This window comes from Trichomycterus rosablanca, chromosome 23 (genome assembly GCF_030014385.1).
Source record: "Trichomycterus rosablanca isolate fTriRos1 chromosome 23, fTriRos1.hap1, whole genome shotgun sequence".
Taxonomy (NCBI): domain Eukaryota; kingdom Metazoa; phylum Chordata; class Actinopteri; order Siluriformes; family Trichomycteridae; genus Trichomycterus; species Trichomycterus rosablanca.
The window spans coordinates 17,404,621-17,424,107 of NC_086010.1; the positions used below are offsets into that span (position 1 = coordinate 17,404,621).

Here is a 19,487-nt window from a genome sequence, read left to right on the forward strand (position 1 = left end):
TACAATATGCCATTACAAATAAAGCCTCAGAATCTAGATTTATTCAACTCCTTGATTGTAACTCAGTGCCTAAACCAACCAGCAGAGGTCGCACTTGTACCAGCAATAACTGTTTTAATATAAACGATAATAATCGATCAAATCAAGATTTCGAATTAAAAACTGTGTATGATTTACAAGAAAAATGCAAAATAGAAGCATTGTCATGTGGGACATGTAGCCTAGTTCTTAAGGTACTGGACTAGCAATCGAAAGGTTGCTGGTTCAAGCCCCACAACTGCCAGGTGGCCACTGCTGGGCCATTAAGCGAGGCCCTTAATCCTCAATTGCTTAGACAATACACTGTCACAGTACTGTAAGTCGTTTTAGATAACAGCATCTACTAAATGCCGAAAATGTAAATGCAAATTAGTGCTCTTAGACTTTTGACTCCCACTGTGCGTAATTACACTATTTGGACAAAAGTATTGGGACACCCCTTCTAATTTGTGTAATTAATTCATTTTAGCCACAGCAGTTGCTAACGTGTAAAACATCAGTTATATGCAGGAAATTATATCTTTTAATTTTGCAGCAATAGTTTAGGGAAGGCTATTTCCTATTCAACATCATGGAACATCGTTTGAAGCTTTTTGACCAACATAAGTGACGCTCTTTTGATTGATTGGGCACAAATTCCCACAGACATACTTCAAAGTTCTCAGAAGAGCGTCTGTTGTTATAAATGAAAAGATCACATAAAGGTCTTTTTTATTTAAAAAAAAATGTTGGCGTCCAAATATTGGACAATTTGGACATTGACAATTTGGTCATATTGTGTATTCAGTCCAAATACGCTCTTCTACACATATAAAAACACGCAGCACTCAGTCTGATACGACTGTCCTCCTCGCTGCCATTAGTAAGATTGTAAAGCCTCTCGGGTACATTATTCATGTATCATTTTACCGGATGACTCGTGCATGCCATCACACACATAATTTATAGTGAAAACGATGCAGGTGCCCACGCACCGGGCGGGGTGGCATCAGGCATTTTTAGACTGAATGAAAGATTTAATCGAGCCGACACGCTCACAGACATAATACAGCTCGTAACACAAACACTGAGTCACTGCAGTCACCGCTGGACTAATTAGGCACCAGGGTGGTGCAGCGGTTCAACACAACTGCTGCTGAGCTCTTGGGTTCAGATTCCAGCCTTGCTGTTGACCAGGCTGGGTATCCAAAAGCCACAGTTGGATGTGCCTGAGGGGGGACGGTCAAACGGGTTCTGGCTAATCAAGGCACCTGATTGATAAATGATTGATGATTTACAGAATGTAGTGCGAGAGTCATGGGCCGAGTGTAACAAACTGTTTCTAACAAACACAATCACTAATTCCAGTAAAGTCGTTCATCAACAATGTCCAGAAACGTCAGCATTTAAGATTATTCTTGGAAATAATGGATATTGTGTCTTTGAGCCAAAGAAGATATGATATGAAAGATTTATGTTACCAGTGTAAATAAAGCCGGTATCTGTTAAAGAATGGGGGATGTGTTGCACCCATGGCAGGGGTATTTACACATTTTGGAGCATCATACAGTGTTTTTAAGTGTTAAGGTGATAGGTAACAGGGTAAACATGCTTTGCTGGAATAAATATATGTAATAAGCATGTATTTACAAGTTCATAATGTAAAACAAATCACTGCATTTTAAAGCATGTTACAAACTGTCCCAACTTTTTTTGGAATTAGGGTTTGTATTATAATAACCATGTAACCATGGCTGTAACACATGTGTGTACTTGTAGTGTGTAGAAAACCACGTCTTGCTGACCGACTGCTGTGTGTTGTGTGTTGTTCTCTCCTGCCGGCCCCTCCAGAACATTTAGTCCTGACCCCTCTTAGCCAGGAGTCAGACTGCCAGCCGGACCAGCCCATGAACTCCAACATGCACCCCTGTCTGGCAGACAGATTTGAGAAAAGTGAGTCCTTCCCTTACGCAGGCTGCTGCCCAGACACCCCCGAACCCTCTCTTTTTTCCCTGCTGCTTGGTGCATTTGGTGCATGACCTGCTGCTGTTTCCTGTTTGCTTTACTTGTTGACTCTGCATGCGTAGATTATGGTTTAGAAACCTTTGAATGGCCTACATTCATCGACCCGCACGCTCAGAGGCACCGATGGGACATAATTGTATGATTATTACACTACTAAACACACTCACTGCACACTTTATTATCGTTTATGGAAATGGGAACATTTAAAATCATACACACAGCCTTGAAATATGTATCAGGTCAAATCTGAAACCTGAAGGCACAAATTCACAGCTAAAGATTGGAAAACGTTGCCAGATCTCCTGATTTTCAACTTATGCATGTCATCAATGTCATGCAGTTCTGAGGAAATACCATTTTCTTGTCCAGCTGGTGCGAAACTGATTGTGATCTTTCACAGATGAAGCTTTTCTGCCTCCAGGTTTAACATACTGCGATGTTTACAAGGCTTTTCCGCTCGCCGTGATCGAGTGGTTTATTGACCGCCGTGCACAGAAACCTCTGGAGATCCGCAGGTTCTGATTTGCGTGTAAGCCAGCCCGTCTGGCACCAGCGACCGTCGTCGAAGCCGCTCGGGTTACATTTTCCTAGTTTTGATGTATAACGTGGCCATTAAGTGAAGCTCCTGGTCGGTGCCTGCACTGCTGCTACATACTAATACAATACTAATACACCATCTGATTTCCACCTTTTTGGACACTCAGAGAAGCTTTAGGGGGAAGAAGATTTTCATGTGATGATGATGTGAAAGCAGCAGTAGTATGTTCTTTTTTGCGAAGGGTCTGTCAAGTTCAGTGTGGAAAAAGTTGGCTTTCCTGGACTAAACTCAGAACTAAACATTATCCATCATTTGGGATGAATTGGAACGCTGACCATGAGATCAGGTATCATTCCCTGACATCAATGTCCATTCTCAAAAATGCACATGCACCTGAGTGGAAGTAAATCCCTGCAGTCATGTTTTAAAATCTGTAAAAAAAAAGATCTCCAGGGAGGAGAACCAGAAGTGAGATTTTTAATACACTTATTTTGGGGCTTAGTTTGGGTGTCCACATTATTTTGGCCATACAGGTGGCAAAAAAAAAAAAGGGCTGACCCTTGCATGAATGATGCACCCACATGCATGGAGTTCTAACTAGATATAATACATTTTTATTTGTATCTGCTTAGTTAGCGGTTTAGCAGGTTGCATGCTAGATGGCTGGTGCATGAGGGTCCTGGTTGCTTGCTGGCCTGCTTTTACGTGACGCAGGATTACCCTGGGTGAAGATTAGACGTGGTAAAGTTGCAGAGCCGACAGATAGAGGATTACTCAGGCCTCTTGGTCCTCGCTCAGCCTTTTTATCCACGGTGCGTCCCAAACCGGGGAACATCCCAAACCGGTCGGATGTGCGATGGCAAGAAGGGGGCAGACGCGGACCAGGCGGGGCTCCATACGTAACTTCTGATGCTATTGGACTAGCTGTGAGATGGTCAGGATTTCTCCAGGGAATATCACACACGCTCTGCTGTTTCAGCCGTGGCTCAGTGCTAGCCTGCATCGCTGTCTTATATTACCTCTGAAAATACCACGATTACAGTCAGGCTAATTAGCAAACGGTGCTGCCGGGTTCCCGCTGTGTTGTGATGTACAGAGAGTACACGATGCACCATCCGAATGAATAATGCAGCTCGACTTCATTCATTATTCAGAAGTATGGCCTGTTTTTGCGTAATGTAAGTTGGGCCGGTCGCCAAGCGGTGACCCGACCTCACGTACAAACATCACACAGCGCTAAATGTGAAGCGGAGCTGGAGTTTCAGACTGGACTGACCGCTGGGCACTGGTCATGCACGTGCAAGCTGTAAACTGAAATTATCAAGGTTTAATCTTTGTGTGCTGTTGTTGGTTGGTATGGTTACCAACAAGTGCTCTCATGGGCACAAATTCCTACAGACACATATTAAAGCCATCTCAGAACAGAGTAGGCTGTGACATCCGCAAAGTATGGGCCAGCAATGGTTGGTTATGCGTCCATGTACTTTATTGCATGTATTTATAGTGTTGGTTAAGTGTTTGTGCATGTATGGGTGGGTGTTTTCTTTGTTTTTGAGCTGCAGAGCATGCTGGGAATTGTTGTAGATGGTGAAAGAGATGTCCTTGAGGATAATCCACGCACTGCAAACACTGGGTACTTTCAATGGCGCCCACGGGGACTGAGCAGCAAGGCCAGCTGTTATTGCCCTCAACAGCTGCTGATCCAGCCTCTATGGTTCAATCTTAAGTGCTTTATTGTGTTTAATCCACCTTGTTGTAGACAAACGGAGGCCGTATTTCATCTATAATCATGGGTTATAATACAGTACAATAAATAAGATCTGCACCAATGATAATTTTACCAGTATTGATACCTAGTTAATACTTTTTAATAATAATAAATACAGTGTGATAATGTCGAAAGATTTGTTGAAATCAATACACATCAAGGAAGATATTTTGGAGGTAGAAAGTAACCAGAGTACCTGGAATAAAGCTACATAGACACAGGAGGAACAAGCAAACAAACCTTTCAATAGGCCTGACCGGCCGACAGCACCACTGAGTTTTGAAGCCTGGATCTTAGCAGTAGTGGGCACTACTCCTTAATAACAAGAATCTACTGCATTGGAACAGTAGGCCACAGGTTGAGCAGTGGAGATGGTGGACTTAAATTGGGGTCACTAAGCAAAAAAAGGGTTGAGAACCTCTTTGCTACTCTGTTGATCTGAAAGTATTGTGATAAGCGACCTGCTCTCTGCTCTCTTCTACAACATACATGTGTTGATAAATTGCTCCACGTGAAGCTCGACGCCATTAATCACTCGCTAATGAGCTCCGTCATCGATGAGCAACCGAAGAATCGATCAGTCTCTCAACAAATTACAGCTGTTCGGAGGAGCCGTCGTTATCGATCGTCTCAGTGGTGGGCCCAAGAGAGATGCGAGAGGAGAGACCAGCAGCACCAAGAAGGTCAGGAGTCGAGGGCGGAAGAGTTGATTCTGCGTCGTCCTTCTCTGCGGCGTAAATCCAGTTTAGATGAGGCGCTTGCACTTTGGCCTGTGGCCTGTATTTTGGGGGGGGGGGGGGGGGGCTTGAAGGGATTACCTGCTCCAGGTGAGGACTCTCTGTCCTGCAGGAAAATGGATTTTATGAGGCAGGACGTACCGTGCGATCGTTACCGTGAGCTGATTGACCGTGCGGTATTAGAAGTCACATTGAGACCTAAGCATGAGTTGTGGTTCCAGTAAAATGCAGTTCCAGGGAAATGTGTGTGTGTGTGTGTGTGTGTGTGTGTGGGTGTGTGTGTGCTACAGCGTAATGGCTTTAGCGTAACTGTGTAACAGGATGAGGTTCGGTCTGATTCTCTGGCTCGACTCCTAATGACAGATAGCTAATGTAATTCTCACTAATAACACTAACAACACTAATATTTTTACATTTATTTTATTATGTTGTTTACGGTGGTTTTGCTTATTATAAATTGTTGATATGATTTTCACATATTTTGTTTTCTACAAGCCGCACAATTTATCATATTTTAATTTGAACGAATATTTTTGGCTTTCTCGGTTCACCGAGGCGTCACAGCGGTGAAGTTGGTACAGTGGGGCACCGACGTGGCTCTTAAGGGTCTGAATTCGGTCCTCGTTTTTTCCCCTTCTTGTCTGTGAGGAGTTTTGTACGTTCTCCTCTTGTCTGTGTGTGTTTTCTCTTCTCTCTGGCTTCCCAACCTCTCAAAAACAAGCCAAAAGAGTGTGTGTGTAAGTACGTGTGTATGTCGCACACACTTCACTGGCACATCAGTTTGCGACAGTGCTTCAAAGCAGGACTGGATCCACTGTGATCCTGATCAGGATTAAACAGATAACAAATAAATAAACAGAAGGATGTGAAGAGCATGCTAACATGGCCTAGCATATACGTTACCTTATATGTTAAGGTAAACAGCTTAATGTTAAAAAAAAAAGCAGGACTGTGACATTATGACTTTAATATTAACAAAACTTACAAAATAAAAAGGTCTAAATTTGTCCCAAAAGTGTTGAATGTGGTTGGTGTTTGGGGTCTGTGTGGGCTAGCTAATTTTCTTGTAGGAAACACACTAACTTCTTTATTTGGAGGTATGTCCACGTACTTTTGACTATATATTATATGTTTAGTGCATTTAAACATCCCGTACTTATGAGTACGAACGACAAAAAGCTTTACAAATAATATACTTTTATTTTTGACAAACAGTGAGAGCATTAGCGAGCTAACGCAACTCAAATTCTTAATGAGGGATTGGGCGCAATCTGGCAACCTGGTCAGAGGCGCTGTTGCTTTAAATGCAACGCAAGTGGGTGAGAAGTGTAGTTACCAGAGAGCAGGGAGGAAACATGGACATGTGTCAGGTGGAATAACCTCTCGATCGGGTCAAAAAGCATGGTCAAGTAGCCAGAGCCGAACCGTTGAGACGACGGCGGACGGGTTTGTGTTTACCGTTGCGAATCAGTGAGGCCTGGGGAGGAGAACGAGGACCATCACCATCATCATCCCGCTCCATCCATCCATCCTCCCCATCCTTCATCACCGCCCGCATTCGTGTTCACCGCACCAGCTGGGTAAACTTCATCACTCCCTCCTTTCCTGCATTATTTATTGCGCACGGAAAATGCGCATTTGCCTGCCTGATCCAGCTTCGCTTGGCTTTTGTTGCATCCGCGTAAATCTTAAATTGCACCGTGTTCCCTTGTTTACACCCACCTGCGTTACTCTGGGGTGCTCTGCGTGCACCGTGCTGCAATAACAGGACACTCAATTATTATTATAAGGTTGAGATGTGCGTGTGCATGCTTGCTTCCAGACACGAACATGCAACATGTGCACTGTGCTGCAATAACAGGACACTCAATTATTGCAGTATGTCAGAATATTTTAAGGTTGAGATGTGCATGCTTGCTTCCAGACATGAACATGCAACATGTGCACTGTGTGGAGAATAGGAGAAGGTTTGCGGCACTTCATGAGCATCTTTTCTGAAAACATAATGATCTGTTACTAGTAGGGTGACCATATTTTGGTTCTTAAAAAAGAGGACGCCTGCAAGGAAGGGGGTTATTTAATGTCGTTGGTGACACCATGGCAATGTGTATGGGGTAGAGGTTTAAATAGTTGACAAATGAGTCAATAACCATCCAGCTGTGTTACTGAACTGTAATAAATGTACAGCTGCTCTTTAACAAGGGCCTTTATGGTCAGATAATCTTATTCCTTCACATTCAGCGTTAAGCCCTAAACAATAATAACAACACATTAAAAACAGTTGTCACCTATAAATAAAAATCCCTTTATTTTTTATTTTTTGGGCAAGCTGTAGCCTAGTGGTTAGGGTACTGGACTAGTAATCAAAAGGTTGCTGGTTCAAGCCTCACCACTGCCAGGTTGCTGCTGTTGGGCCCTTGAGCAAGACCCTTAACCCTCGATTGCTCAGATTGAATCCTGTAACTGTAATGTAAGTCGTTTTGGATAAAGGCGTCTGCTAAATGCTGAAAATGTAAATGTAAATTTTTTAGTTTCTTTGATGTATTGTACAATTGTATCAGCCGACTTATTAGAAGTGTTTTTAACTTTAATTTGATTCGTTTTAATTACTTGCTCCCATCAGTATAAACCCAGCAGTAAGGTGTGTCTTGTAGTGCTTGCTGAGCAATTTCCACAGAATGCACCGACATCATGGTGTTGACAAGAGCCTCTGTGTTAGTACGTGCACGTGAAAATCAGACTTATTTTAACAAAACAGATGCACTCCTTAAAAGATCTCAAAAAGAGGACATGTCCGGAAAAAAAGAGGACGTATGGTCACTCTAGTCACTACTAAGCTTATTTTCGGACAAGTTGGGACAAGAAAATGCATTAAAAACAGAAGTACAGAGAAATGGCTGGATGTTCTGGCTGACCAACTTTTTAAATATAATGCTTACAACAAACTATTGTGGTTGAGAGATTTTTAGGGGTATCAAAGATGGCTCACTACTTTATCCCAAACTTTGTAAGAGAATTGTCAATAATTTCAAAAACAAACCATTCAGGTCTTTCACCATCTTTCAGCAACATATGCTGCCATCGAGGTGACACCTTTTCCAGAGAAGTCCATTGTTATTTCTGCATAACAATGCCATGCAACATTGTGCACCTGGTACAAGAGTGTGGCTTTGTAGACACAGAGTGTGTGTGTGTGCTTGACCGGCCTGCCTGCAGTCCAGATCTGTCTCAAATTGAAAATGCATGGTGCATTATGAAGAAATTAAGCAGACAACGGCAAACATGCTGTGTGCAGCTGTGGTTGCTTTATGTTCTGTAAACTTTAAACAGCCCAGGGTTGTTTGGCCTCTTTGTCAGCGCATAATTCTTACTGAAACAGAAAGTAAAAGCAGGTGCATCAGAAATGGAACACCCTGCCTACTGTAAAATATGGTGGTGGGTGCATAACCTTATGGTGCACAATATAAATCAGAGCTTAGAACCTCTTTAGAACCTGCTACCCTTCACCTAAAAGCTTAAGAAAAAATAAAAACAATGGAAACGTGAGTACTGTACTGTGCAGGGTTCTGGTGACCTGGGTTTAAACCTAGACGATGGTCAGTGTTTGTGAAAGGTTTGACCTCCTGTGTCCAGAAACATGCAGAATTTTATTAGCTGCCCCATATTACCCCTAGGTGTGAGTGAGTTCCTGAACTGGTAGGTGTTTGATGCCCGGTGTTGAACTGGCATCTTGCCCATGCTGTATTCCTGCCTTGTGCTCTGTGTTCCTGGGTAATACCGAGTCACTGCGACCCTGATCAGGATGACCCATAACTAGATGAATGAATGAATAAATAAAGTGTATTATTTTGTATTTTTCTGTATTTTATACATTAAGCAAATGCTGAAATGGCTTTTCAGTGAAGTTGCGCTTATCAGCACTTTCTATAGATGTAGGGGGAGGTGATGGGGAGGTGAAGGGGGGTCTCTGCGGAGGGCGTGTCTCTGCTGGGAGGTGTGAGGGAGGGGGTCAGGGGTGGGGCTTGTAGACAATTGAGCAGTCTCTCTCTCTGTGTCTCACTCTCATTCGCCAGAGCTTTCTCTTTCTCTGTCCCGCTCTCTCATCTCTTACTTTCTCCCTCTCTTGTGCCTGGGCTCTGACCCGTGTAGGACCCGTGTGCTCGTCCGCTGGTTACCGCAGGGCAGAAGACGAGATGTCGGCCAGCACGTCCCAGGCGGAGCCCGCAGACAGCACGGCACGCACGGTGTTCCTCAACCGGCCTCAGATTACCAAGTTCTGTGATAACCACGTCAGGTAAAGCTCTATTTATTACCTAATTATCTAACTACACCCCACTTACTACCTATCTACCCATCAACCTAATTACCTACCTACACCCTAACCTTACTACCTACCTACCCGACTACCTAATTACCTACCGATACTCCCACCTTACTACCTACCTACCCAACCATGTAATTACTTACCTACACTCCCACCTAATTACCTATCTACACTCCTACTACCTACCCAACTCCCTAATTACCAACCTCTCCAACTACCTTATTACCTACCAAACCACCCAATTACCTACCCACACTTCCACCTTACTACCTACCCAACTACCTAATTACCTACCTACCCAACTATCTAAGTACTTACCCAACTACCTAATTTCCTACCCATACTCCCACCTTACTACCTACCTACCTACCTACCCAATCCCCGTAATTACCAACCTACCCAACTACCTTATTACCTACGCAACCACCTAATTACCTACCTACACTTCCACCTAAGTACCTGCCTACCCAACCGCTTAATTATCTAAATACCAAACCACCTAATTACCTACCTGTCATTTTTTTCTTCTTGTTTTATGAGTGCAGGCAAACTTACTCTATTTAAATGGGCACTGAGAAGTCACTAACTGTAGTCAATCATAATCTGAGCAAAAACGTAGGAGGCCATGCTACAAAGTAGAGTTTTTTACATTATGGAGTTATGAGATTGTTTCATATTTTTAGAAAGCAGACAATAAACGCATAAAAAACTGATGAACATTTTTGTATGTTTTAACTGTTCAGCCACAGAAAAACCCTGTTGTAGAGATCAGTTAAATCCCAACTTTGCCATGACATACGTGTCACTTAGATGTGTGTGTAAACTTTCGATGGCTGGCTGATCTCTGAGGTGTTGCTGAGATGATCTGGTGTTTGTTTTTTGTTTCTCCTTGCTGAGCATCACTAAACATCACTGAGCATCAGTTTCCTCTGCGAGACCCTCCCGTTCAATCAAATCCGCCTGCAATTTTTAATCGAACGTGCTTTTTTTGTTTGATTATTTTTTAATATGAGTCTGAGCATTGGCTCTATCAAAACCCATTAAAAAGAAATATGGCATGAAAATTGACTTTGTCCTCACATCAGTCGATATCTGCATCCATTACTACCAATTGAAGAGTCGATTTTTCATGGCTGCCTTTATTATTTATTAATGTTTTATCAGAAACTTCTTGTCCATTTTGCAATTTCTGCCCTGTGAGATCAGTGGAACTACTTTCTCATAAAAAAGAAACTCAGGAAATAGCAAAATGTCACAGTAATTCACAGTGACAGTGAAACGAAACTCAGAAAATGTAATGAAATGTATTTCTTAATGTGCAGTTATTGCACTTTTATTTATTATTTTATTGTTGCTTTTAAATCTAGTGTGTATATGTTTCCAACATGACGTGATTATATACTTTAATATTGCTGAGATATCAAAGCAGTGAATAATAATACAACTGAACAAATGGCTAAACGTGTGTGGACACCCCTGCTTCTAACTGAGTTCAGGTGTTTCAGTCACACCTATTGCTTACTGGTGTTGTTTTGTGTGTGTTGTATTGTGTGTGTATCGTATTGTGTGTGTATTGTATTGAGTGTTTTGTGTGTTGTATTGTGTTGTATTGTGTGTGTTGTATGTGTTGTGTGTTCTGTTGTGTGCTGTATTGTGTGTGTTGTGTGTGTTTTGATGTTGTATTGTGTGTGTGCTGTGTTGTGTGTGTATTGTGTGTGTTGTAATGTGTGTTGTATTGTGTGTGTTGTATTCTGTTGTATTGTGTGTTTTGTGTATTGTATTGTGTGTGTGTTGTGTGTTCTGTTGTGTGTTGTATTGTGTGTTGTTTTGTGTGTGTTCTGGTGTTGTATTGTGTGTGTGCTGTGTTGTGTGTGTTGTATTGTGTGTGTTGTATTGTGTGTGTGTTGTGTGTTCTGTTGTGTGTTGTATTGTGTGTTGTGTTGTGTGTTCTGGTGTTGTATTGTGTATGTGCTGTGTGTTGTGTGTTGTGTGTGGTGTATTGTGTGTGTTGTATTCTGTTGTGTTGTGTATGTGCTGTGTGTTGTGTTGTATTGCGTGTGTTGTTCTGTTGTGTTGTGTGTGTTCTTATGTTGTATTGTGTGTGTGTACAAAGTCAGTTGAATCAAATAAATATGGTTCCAGTTTAGGGAAGGCTCTTTCCTGTTCCAGCAGGATTGTGCCCCTGTACGTGAAGCAAGTTCAAAAATATTTCATGGAACAGTGGTATATTTGCCAAGGTACAGATAAAAACTGCCATTTGACTGCTGGTCAGGCTGGTCAGATGTTCTCCAATAACTACAGGAAACAGGTCAGTTGTAAATAAGCTGCTGAAACAGAGGTCATACTGTCCTCAGTCAAGCAAGCTTTATATTTCTATTGACGCAAATGCTTGAACCATATATTAAATATTACTTAATGATAGTGTAGTATTAAAAGAGAAACACCTTGACTCCTGATTAACATCCTACTGCTTGTATTTGTTATATTACAGTTATTTTATATTTATATTACAGTTATTTTATATTTGTTATATTAGTTATTTAGACATATTTACGTTTACAAAAATCTAGTAGGTGATTTTCCCCCAGAGCCAAGATTTTAGATCGAACCCTTGAAGTCGCAGAGCTTTTTTGATCTGTGTAAAGAATAGACAGACAGACAGATAAGGTAATGTTGGATTAGTTTTATTTGCAGAGTCACTCATAAGACATGACAGAACGTGTTTAGGAACCGGCTGATCCACTTTTCTGTATCTTTAGACGTATCTGTATTTTATAAACATCCCTGTAGACAAACATTTCCAGCAGGACTTTTTGATGACATGACTAGTGTAATTCAATTACTGGAGAGAAACCAAGACATTTCGACCTGTAGTGGAGGTCTCGCTCAGCACCAAAGCAAAAATGATGGACAGTGTTCTTCAAATTCGATTGGCCGGTGAGACCAAGAGCCGCAAACTGTGTTTTCTTTAATTACTGTAATAATTAGAATATTAATTCATGGTCATAACAGTGTAATGAAGAATGTGTTTTTGTTCCAAGAGTAAAAGAGTAACTCATATTTAAGATTGAAATTCACCTGCACATCTTGATTGGTCATTTAATGCAGTTATGGCTGAGGAGTCGTGTTATTTCTGTGCTCTTTTTGGAGGGGGGTGGGCTGATAGGTATAGACGTCTATGAGCAGACTCAGCACACGTAGCTGGACTGTCTGATGTAGTCAGTATTATCCATGCTTAATGCTTCTTCTCTCAGACAGAGTTGTGTATGCTGTGTGTGTTGTGTGTGTTGTGTGTGCTTCACCCCCGGGAGTTCTTTTATATTTACCGGTGTATTTAGTAGCTCCTGAGAGCTGCAGGATCACCTGCTAATGGCCACGTAAATCCTGCCAAGGCTTTCTGACCAGACCACAAATCATCTGAGCACCAACATGCAATGTCCTGTTCTATTCCCAGTGATACCAGTTAGTTTGGATTTTTGATCCCTCTGTCACTGGTTTACTGGCACCTACTTGACTTTTTAACTCGGGTTGCATGTTCTCGCAGGATTAAGATTAAGTTTGTGTTTAAAATGTTCAAGAATTTTAAGAACTTTAAATAAGATTATTTTTTCCACTATCTGCAATAGCACCAGTTTTACTGGCAGCCAAACAGTCCAGAGCGTAACTATCCTACCAATATGCTTGCCAGTAGGTACAGTATTGTTGGGTATAAATGCCTCACATACTTCTATTTACAATGGCCAAATGACCTCATACAGCGGTACCTTGAAACTCGACTTCAGTTGGTTCTAGGAGTGGCGTTGAGTTTAAAAGGCGTTGAGTTTCAAGGTATTTTTTCCCCATAAGGATGTATAGGAAACCTGTTAATGCGTTCTGTTGTCTTGTGGAACTGCATATATTTTAGGCTATTTTAGGGAATGTCGAGTTACAAGGTACGTCTGTATTTGTTTACTTAGTCCACTTGATCTATAACAAGCTTTAGGCCTCTTTCTTACACTGTGACCTCTGATCCCATGGTGACTTAAAGCTTGCTTGACTGTGGACACTGACACTGACACTTGTATTCCAGCAGGGTTTCATTCTAATTTTTTCAGACTCATTTTTTGGTTTATGTCTGACCACTCTGAAAAAAATGCTTTTAGCATTAGCTGATTGTTTGGGTTTTCTTCCTGACCCCTGTAAGAGACCACTGTTCCATGTATTTTCTACTTCCAGACTGTTGCCTGTTTTTAAATATGTTAAGAAGAGGCTTTATGTGACATTCCTGACTTTGGTTAATCTATGATAGAGGTTTTTAGAATTAGCTCAGTCTAATGGGGGGCAGCCAATCTATTTCTTTACCTACGGGCACAGAAAAGTCACCTACTGTCTACAGCCTGAGCTCAACCTGTTTTGCTGCCATTGTAGTGCCAGTGTTTGTCTTCGGAGCTTGAATGGTTGTATGCAGGACTGTATGTACCTGTTAGAGACGGGTGTGGCTAAAAGAGTCGAACCCTTTGACTGTGTAGTGTTAACATTGTGGTTTGTGTTCCTGAAAAGCTCAAGTTTTTTTTAACCAGACGGCGATTAATTTATCACGGATCAGAAATCTGATTCTTTCCATATTAGCTTCCATTTCAGCGCGGTGGGCGTCATTTCTCAGAAAGCGCGTCTCATGTATCAGAGTGCATTAACACACATGATCCGCCCGTGTGTTGGACTTACTCTAAATCGAATTACTGGTATTACAGAGTCCTGTTCTTGCGTTTGATTGGCTTATTCGGTGAGAATGGATGCTGTATATCGCACCAGCTTCCTGTTCACGTGGCCGCCGGTCATCATGGAAATTGATCTCCGGGAGAGTAATGGCTTGTTTACTCAAACCACAGCGCACACGCTTTACCTTCCTCTCCACCTCCATGTTTTATTCACGGCTGGGTTTCGGCTTCCCTTCGCGTCACCGCGGCTTGTCCGTCGCTGTGTCACCGTGGCAACAGGCATCACGTATAACAGACCTGACCGTAGCTACATACACGGCAGTAGTAACACTGAACCTACAGTGTGTGTGTGTGATTAGAGAACGATGATCGGATGAACACACTCTGATATCTGAGCTAGCCGGACACGTTTCCAGGTCAGCTCCTGAGCGGGTGTTTGGTGTCGTTGTGTTGGTTGCAGTGTGTGTTGGGCTGTGAACTTGCACCATGTTCACGTCGAGTAAAAACAAACGCACAATAACAGCTGAGGTCGAAAGATTACTTTCACTTTTACGGGTCATTAAAGTCAGCGCAGGAGTGTTTTATATCTGTTTTATCTAAACCCAAACTTTATGAAATGGAGTAAATAAATAAAAACTTTTTTAAAGTTTATTGAAGCTATTTTAGGTCAATAATTAAAGAGCAACTTGAATTATAATCGTCTTCGGTGCAGAAAGATCTAGAATGTAATTTATGCTGTAAAAAATGGAAAATAAACTAATTTTAACAGGCGTATAAACACAAAATGACCTTGTACATGAATGCCCCCTTGTGGAGGCTGTACGTCACATCTTGTAAACCACAGTGGGACCAGATTGAATTACATTTACGTTTTCGATTTAGCGGACAGTTTTATCCAAAGCGACTTAAAATACTGTATATCGTCTAAGCAATTGAGGGTTAAGGGCCTTGCTCAAGGGCCCAACAGTGGCAACCTAGCAGTGGTAGGGCTTGAACCAGTGACCTTTCGATTATTAGTCAAGTACCTTAACCGCAAGTGTACAACTGCAGATTGGGACCATTTTTAATAATTAAGTGTATTGCGTTTTGATGCCTTGTTTGTGTTGCCTAAGTGGTAAAAAACCTTGATGTAAAGCACTTTCCCACTGGACTCCGGGGCACTCTAAATCACATTTCACTATCTTTTAGTCTAATAGATAAATGGGGTCAGATCCCGGAAGATTGCTGAATGCTCAAACTGTAATCTGTAATCAATGCTAAAGAAGTCATAATGGTCAGAGGTGCTCTGTCACGGCCGCTTGTACATGATACTATCGACGTTCCTATTCATACTGAAATTTTATGAACACTTAAGTAGTCATTAGGCTTAATTGTCATTTCATATGTATAAAAGGACGTAGTTAAACACAACGACGTTTCGCTCTGTTTGGAATAATTGATGTAAAACCTCGAGATTGATGTTTTGGTTTATATTTAGGGGTTTAAACAGATATTGATGGATGACTGAGCTATTTAAGGGCCACTCACTGATACCCAGTGGACCTCAGTGACTGACACCAAAGGTCCACGCTTGTATTTTTAGCCTTATTTTTTGCAGCGTTTGAAGATGCGGAGTAAAGAATCACGTCAGGGCTTTATTGGTTCAGCGCGCGTTAGATAAACACAATCAGAAGCTTTTTAGAGTCATCTGAAGTGTGATCGATCCTGGTAAATTTAGATCTGCTCTGCTTTTAGATGCAGAATAATGCGATTTTAACGATCCTGTATTTTCTTAATTGCGAACATCTAAAGGAACGCTGGTGTTTTTTATTGACCTTTATTGACCTTTATTGACTTAAGTGGCGTTTAGTTGATTTTCATTAACGTGAAAATGCAGCTTTTGAAAACACGGCCTTGATCTCTTCACTTCGGTCTCACTGGCGGTACGATGTGATACAGATCCGCGTCGGTCTGACCGCTGGGATGATGAGATCGATTTATACGAGATCTTTCTTTTCTTTCTTGGCAGCACAACCAAGTATGGGATCTTCACCTTCCTGCCTCGCTTCCTGTATGAGCAGATCAGACGAGCTGCCAATGCTTTCTTCCTCTTCATCGCCCTAATGCAGGTACGACTCATATAATCATACATACCAGGGTATACCAGGGGTGTCCGAATTTTCTTAGTGGGGGCCAGATGGAGTAAATATATGAAAACATGATTCCCAAAATCTTGTAATAAACCAAACAGAAATATAACAGAGCTCCCTGATTACTATCAATTCCACTTCTTTTTTACTTGAGTGATTAATGATCTATTGATCTATGGACAGTCTTGTGTAAACTAGTTTATAATCCTAATGGGAAGATTATGATACTTGTTTAAATTAAGCATACCCACTTCCCTCTGAACTTTGTTTTTGTTTCTTCTTGTTCTATCCAGAAATTTGTGTATATGTAACAGTAATGTTCAAGTTGTTATTTTAAAACCTTCTTAAAAGCAGCCAACTTTATTTTACTAATTTTATTTCTAAAATACCTGGCGAGCCGTTTCAAACATGGACATCCCTGGTATATACACAGATAATAATACCATCGACCCCTTGAAGCAGCTCAGCAAGGATCTTTAAAATCACTTGTAGCTTTAATTTCCACTGTCTGAGATGTCATTAAGCTACAGCAGTCAAGTGGAACCGTAACAAATCAAGGTTAGATCTGGAAGACCGGGAACACTCTCGTATAAACCTACTCATATACTTATACTGGTCAGTACGGGAGAACAAAACCTTCATACTACAACACGGGTGATGATCTGCATAGAAGAACTTTTAATTATATATAAATCAAGTATAAATTCATTCTGTGTGATTATCAGGTACGATCTTATTATGAAATTTCATCTTGAATAAAGGTGACACAGTGGTACTGCTTTATTTTACTCTCCAGAAATTTGCGTCAGGTGGATTGGCTGCTCTTAATTGTCTCCAGGTGCTAATAAATAAGTGAACGTGTGAGTGTGGGTGTTCAGGCTTGTGATGGATTAGCACTGGTCAGAATGGGTTTTTGCTTTGAACCCAGAGTTTCTGGGTGCCACAAGATGCCAGATGCGACATCTGTTAAAATGACTACGAAACTGCAACCTTCTTTCGGACGCTGCTTGCCTCTTTTAGGTGTAATGATGGACGGTCTGTTCTAAGACACAGAACGTTTACGGCTCAGTCTTTCTTCAAGGTGTTTTCTTTTCATCTACGAGCAAAGAGAAATCCATCATGGTGTGAAGAAGCTCGTCCTGTAGTGCTCCCACGTGCCTCGTTGATCTCACATTAAGGAGTCTGGTCTGATGCTCTTTTATAGCTGCCGTGCGCCTGTAGGACCCGGGTGCATTAGTCTCAGTTATCTCCAGCTGCAGGAAAGTTCATCCGATGCGTCTTTTTATTTCTAGATTTTGTGTTTATTTACTTTGGTTCGGGTTGTTGGACCCATTTCTAAAATGGAATGGATGAATAATGTAAATGTTCATGATTGTATTTTATATCTGCAGCAAATCCCGGATGTCTCACCGACGGGTCGCTACACCACGCTGGTGCCTCTCATCTTCATCCTGACGGTGGCTGGGATCAAGGAGATCATTGAGGACTATGTGAGTACGAGTGCCATCTGCTGAAGCCTTATGTGTTATATTATGCGTATTATGTATTAAAATGTCTTTACAATTGTGTATAGAGAAGTAAACATACATTGTGCAGACCTAAACATGCTGCCAAAGCCATTTTCCACAACCGAAGTGAATATTAATAGTGTAATTAGTGGATTTAATTCAATCTGGCAACACAGGCAGAAAGCTTGTTATGTCTGAAGCATCTAACTGCGACTTTATTTCCACAGAAGAGACACAAGGCGGACAACACAGTGAACAAAAAGAAGACGACAGGTTGAGTATCTTGCTCACGTATTATGTGTAATAAATAATTTTATTTATTAAATTCTGTTTTTCTGACCATGTCTCTTGTTCCCAGTTCTCCGGAATAACGCATGGCAGACCATAATTTGGAAACAGGTAACCCCCATCCTTTTTTCCCACCCACTTCAACCCTCCTCCCCTATTCCTACCCTATCTTCCATTCCATCGATGCCTGTTGTAGTTGCTTTGCCGCCCATAACAACGTTTCCATCACCAGCCTGAAGTGCACGGACCTGTCAGCTCACATTCTCCATGTTCTCTCTCTCTCTGTTCCTCTCCCCCGCCTGTCCTCCTTCCTTCCTCTTCGTATGTCTGTCTCTCCTTCTCTTTCTCCTGCACTCGTTCTCATTCTGGATCTCCCCCCCTCACGCTGTCGCAATGCTGCACCTGCCCACTAGGTGGCAGTGGGAGACATAGTGAAGGTGACCAATGGGCAGCATCTCCCCGCTGACATGGTCATAGTGTCGTCCAGGTCAGCAACACTGTGTGTTTATGTATGTGTGTGTTTGTGATTATGTATGTTTATATTTTTTTTTTGGTATATTTTGTATGATTTTGATGATGATAAGTAGGATCTGCATTAAGGGTTTGGGTAAAATCGAAGGTCAATGTAGTTGATCAGCCTGGATGTTTAGGTGTTTGTAAGATTAACTTTTTTTAGCAAACGTTTGGGCTGATCAACTACATCTGGACTAAGTTTAAAGCCTAGTGTTGTTTTTGCAGTTATTCACATGATTAATTTATGTTATATTGATGTTGTATTAATGTTGTGGGAACGTTATGAAAGCTTTGCTGTCTCTGTCACAGTGAACCTCAGGCCATGTGCTACACTGAGACCTCCAACCTGGACGGAGAGACAAACCTGAAGATCCGACAGGTCAGATTAGTTACCACTACCATTTTAGTTTGGCAGTTTGTGTGTGTGTGTGTTTATGTGCTTATGTGATGTTTGTGTATGTGATGGTTTTGTAATTTTTTTGTGCATGTGTGTATGTAAAATCTGTGTGTATCTACACATACATGTGTGTGTGTGCACACATTTTTGTGTGTAATGTTTGGTATGATTATGTGTGTAATATGTGTGTGTGTGTGGTGCTTTTGTGTGTAATATGTGTGTATATTGTGCTTTTGTGTATATGTGTATGTGTGTGTGTGCGCTTGTGTGTAATGTGTGTGTGTGATGCTTTTGTGTATAATATGTGTATGTGTGTGTGTGCGCGCTTGTGTGTAATATGTGTGTATATTGTGCTTTTGTGTATAATATGTGTGTGTAATGTGTGTGTGTAATTCTTTTGTGCATGTGTGTATGTGAAATTTGTATGTGTGTACATGTACGTGTGTGTGTGTGTGTGTGTTTTTTGTATGAGTATATGTGTGATGGTTTTGTGTGTAAAATGTGCATGTGTGTGTGTAATGTGTGTGTGTGTAATATGTGTGTGT

At 41.5% G+C, this 19,487-nt stretch overlaps 1 protein-coding gene across 4 annotated transcripts in view; it reads left to right on the forward strand.

Annotated features, from left to right (window-relative positions):
- Positions 1-19,487, forward strand: part of atp8a2 (ATPase phospholipid transporting 8A2) — a 48,768-nt gene that overhangs the window by 4,248 nt on the left and 25,033 nt on the right. The window contains exons 2-9 of one of the 4 annotated variants that reach the window (XM_062985721.1): positions 1,870-1,971; positions 9,236-9,380; positions 16,116-16,215; positions 17,628-17,726; positions 17,972-18,017; positions 18,103-18,143; positions 18,446-18,519; positions 18,855-18,924. In XM_062985721.1, the coding sequence (XP_062841791.1) occupies positions 1,870-1,971; positions 9,236-9,380; positions 16,116-16,215; positions 17,628-17,726; positions 17,972-18,017; positions 18,103-18,143; positions 18,446-18,519; positions 18,855-18,924 (677 nt within the window). Of the gene's footprint in view, positions 1-1,869; positions 1,972-6,603; positions 6,667-9,235; positions 9,381-16,115; positions 16,216-17,627; positions 17,727-17,971; positions 18,018-18,102; positions 18,144-18,445; positions 18,520-18,854; positions 18,925-19,487 lie in introns of those variants that run through there. The other 3 variants (XM_062985723.1, XM_062985722.1, XM_062985724.1) reach the window with 3 other exon arrangements.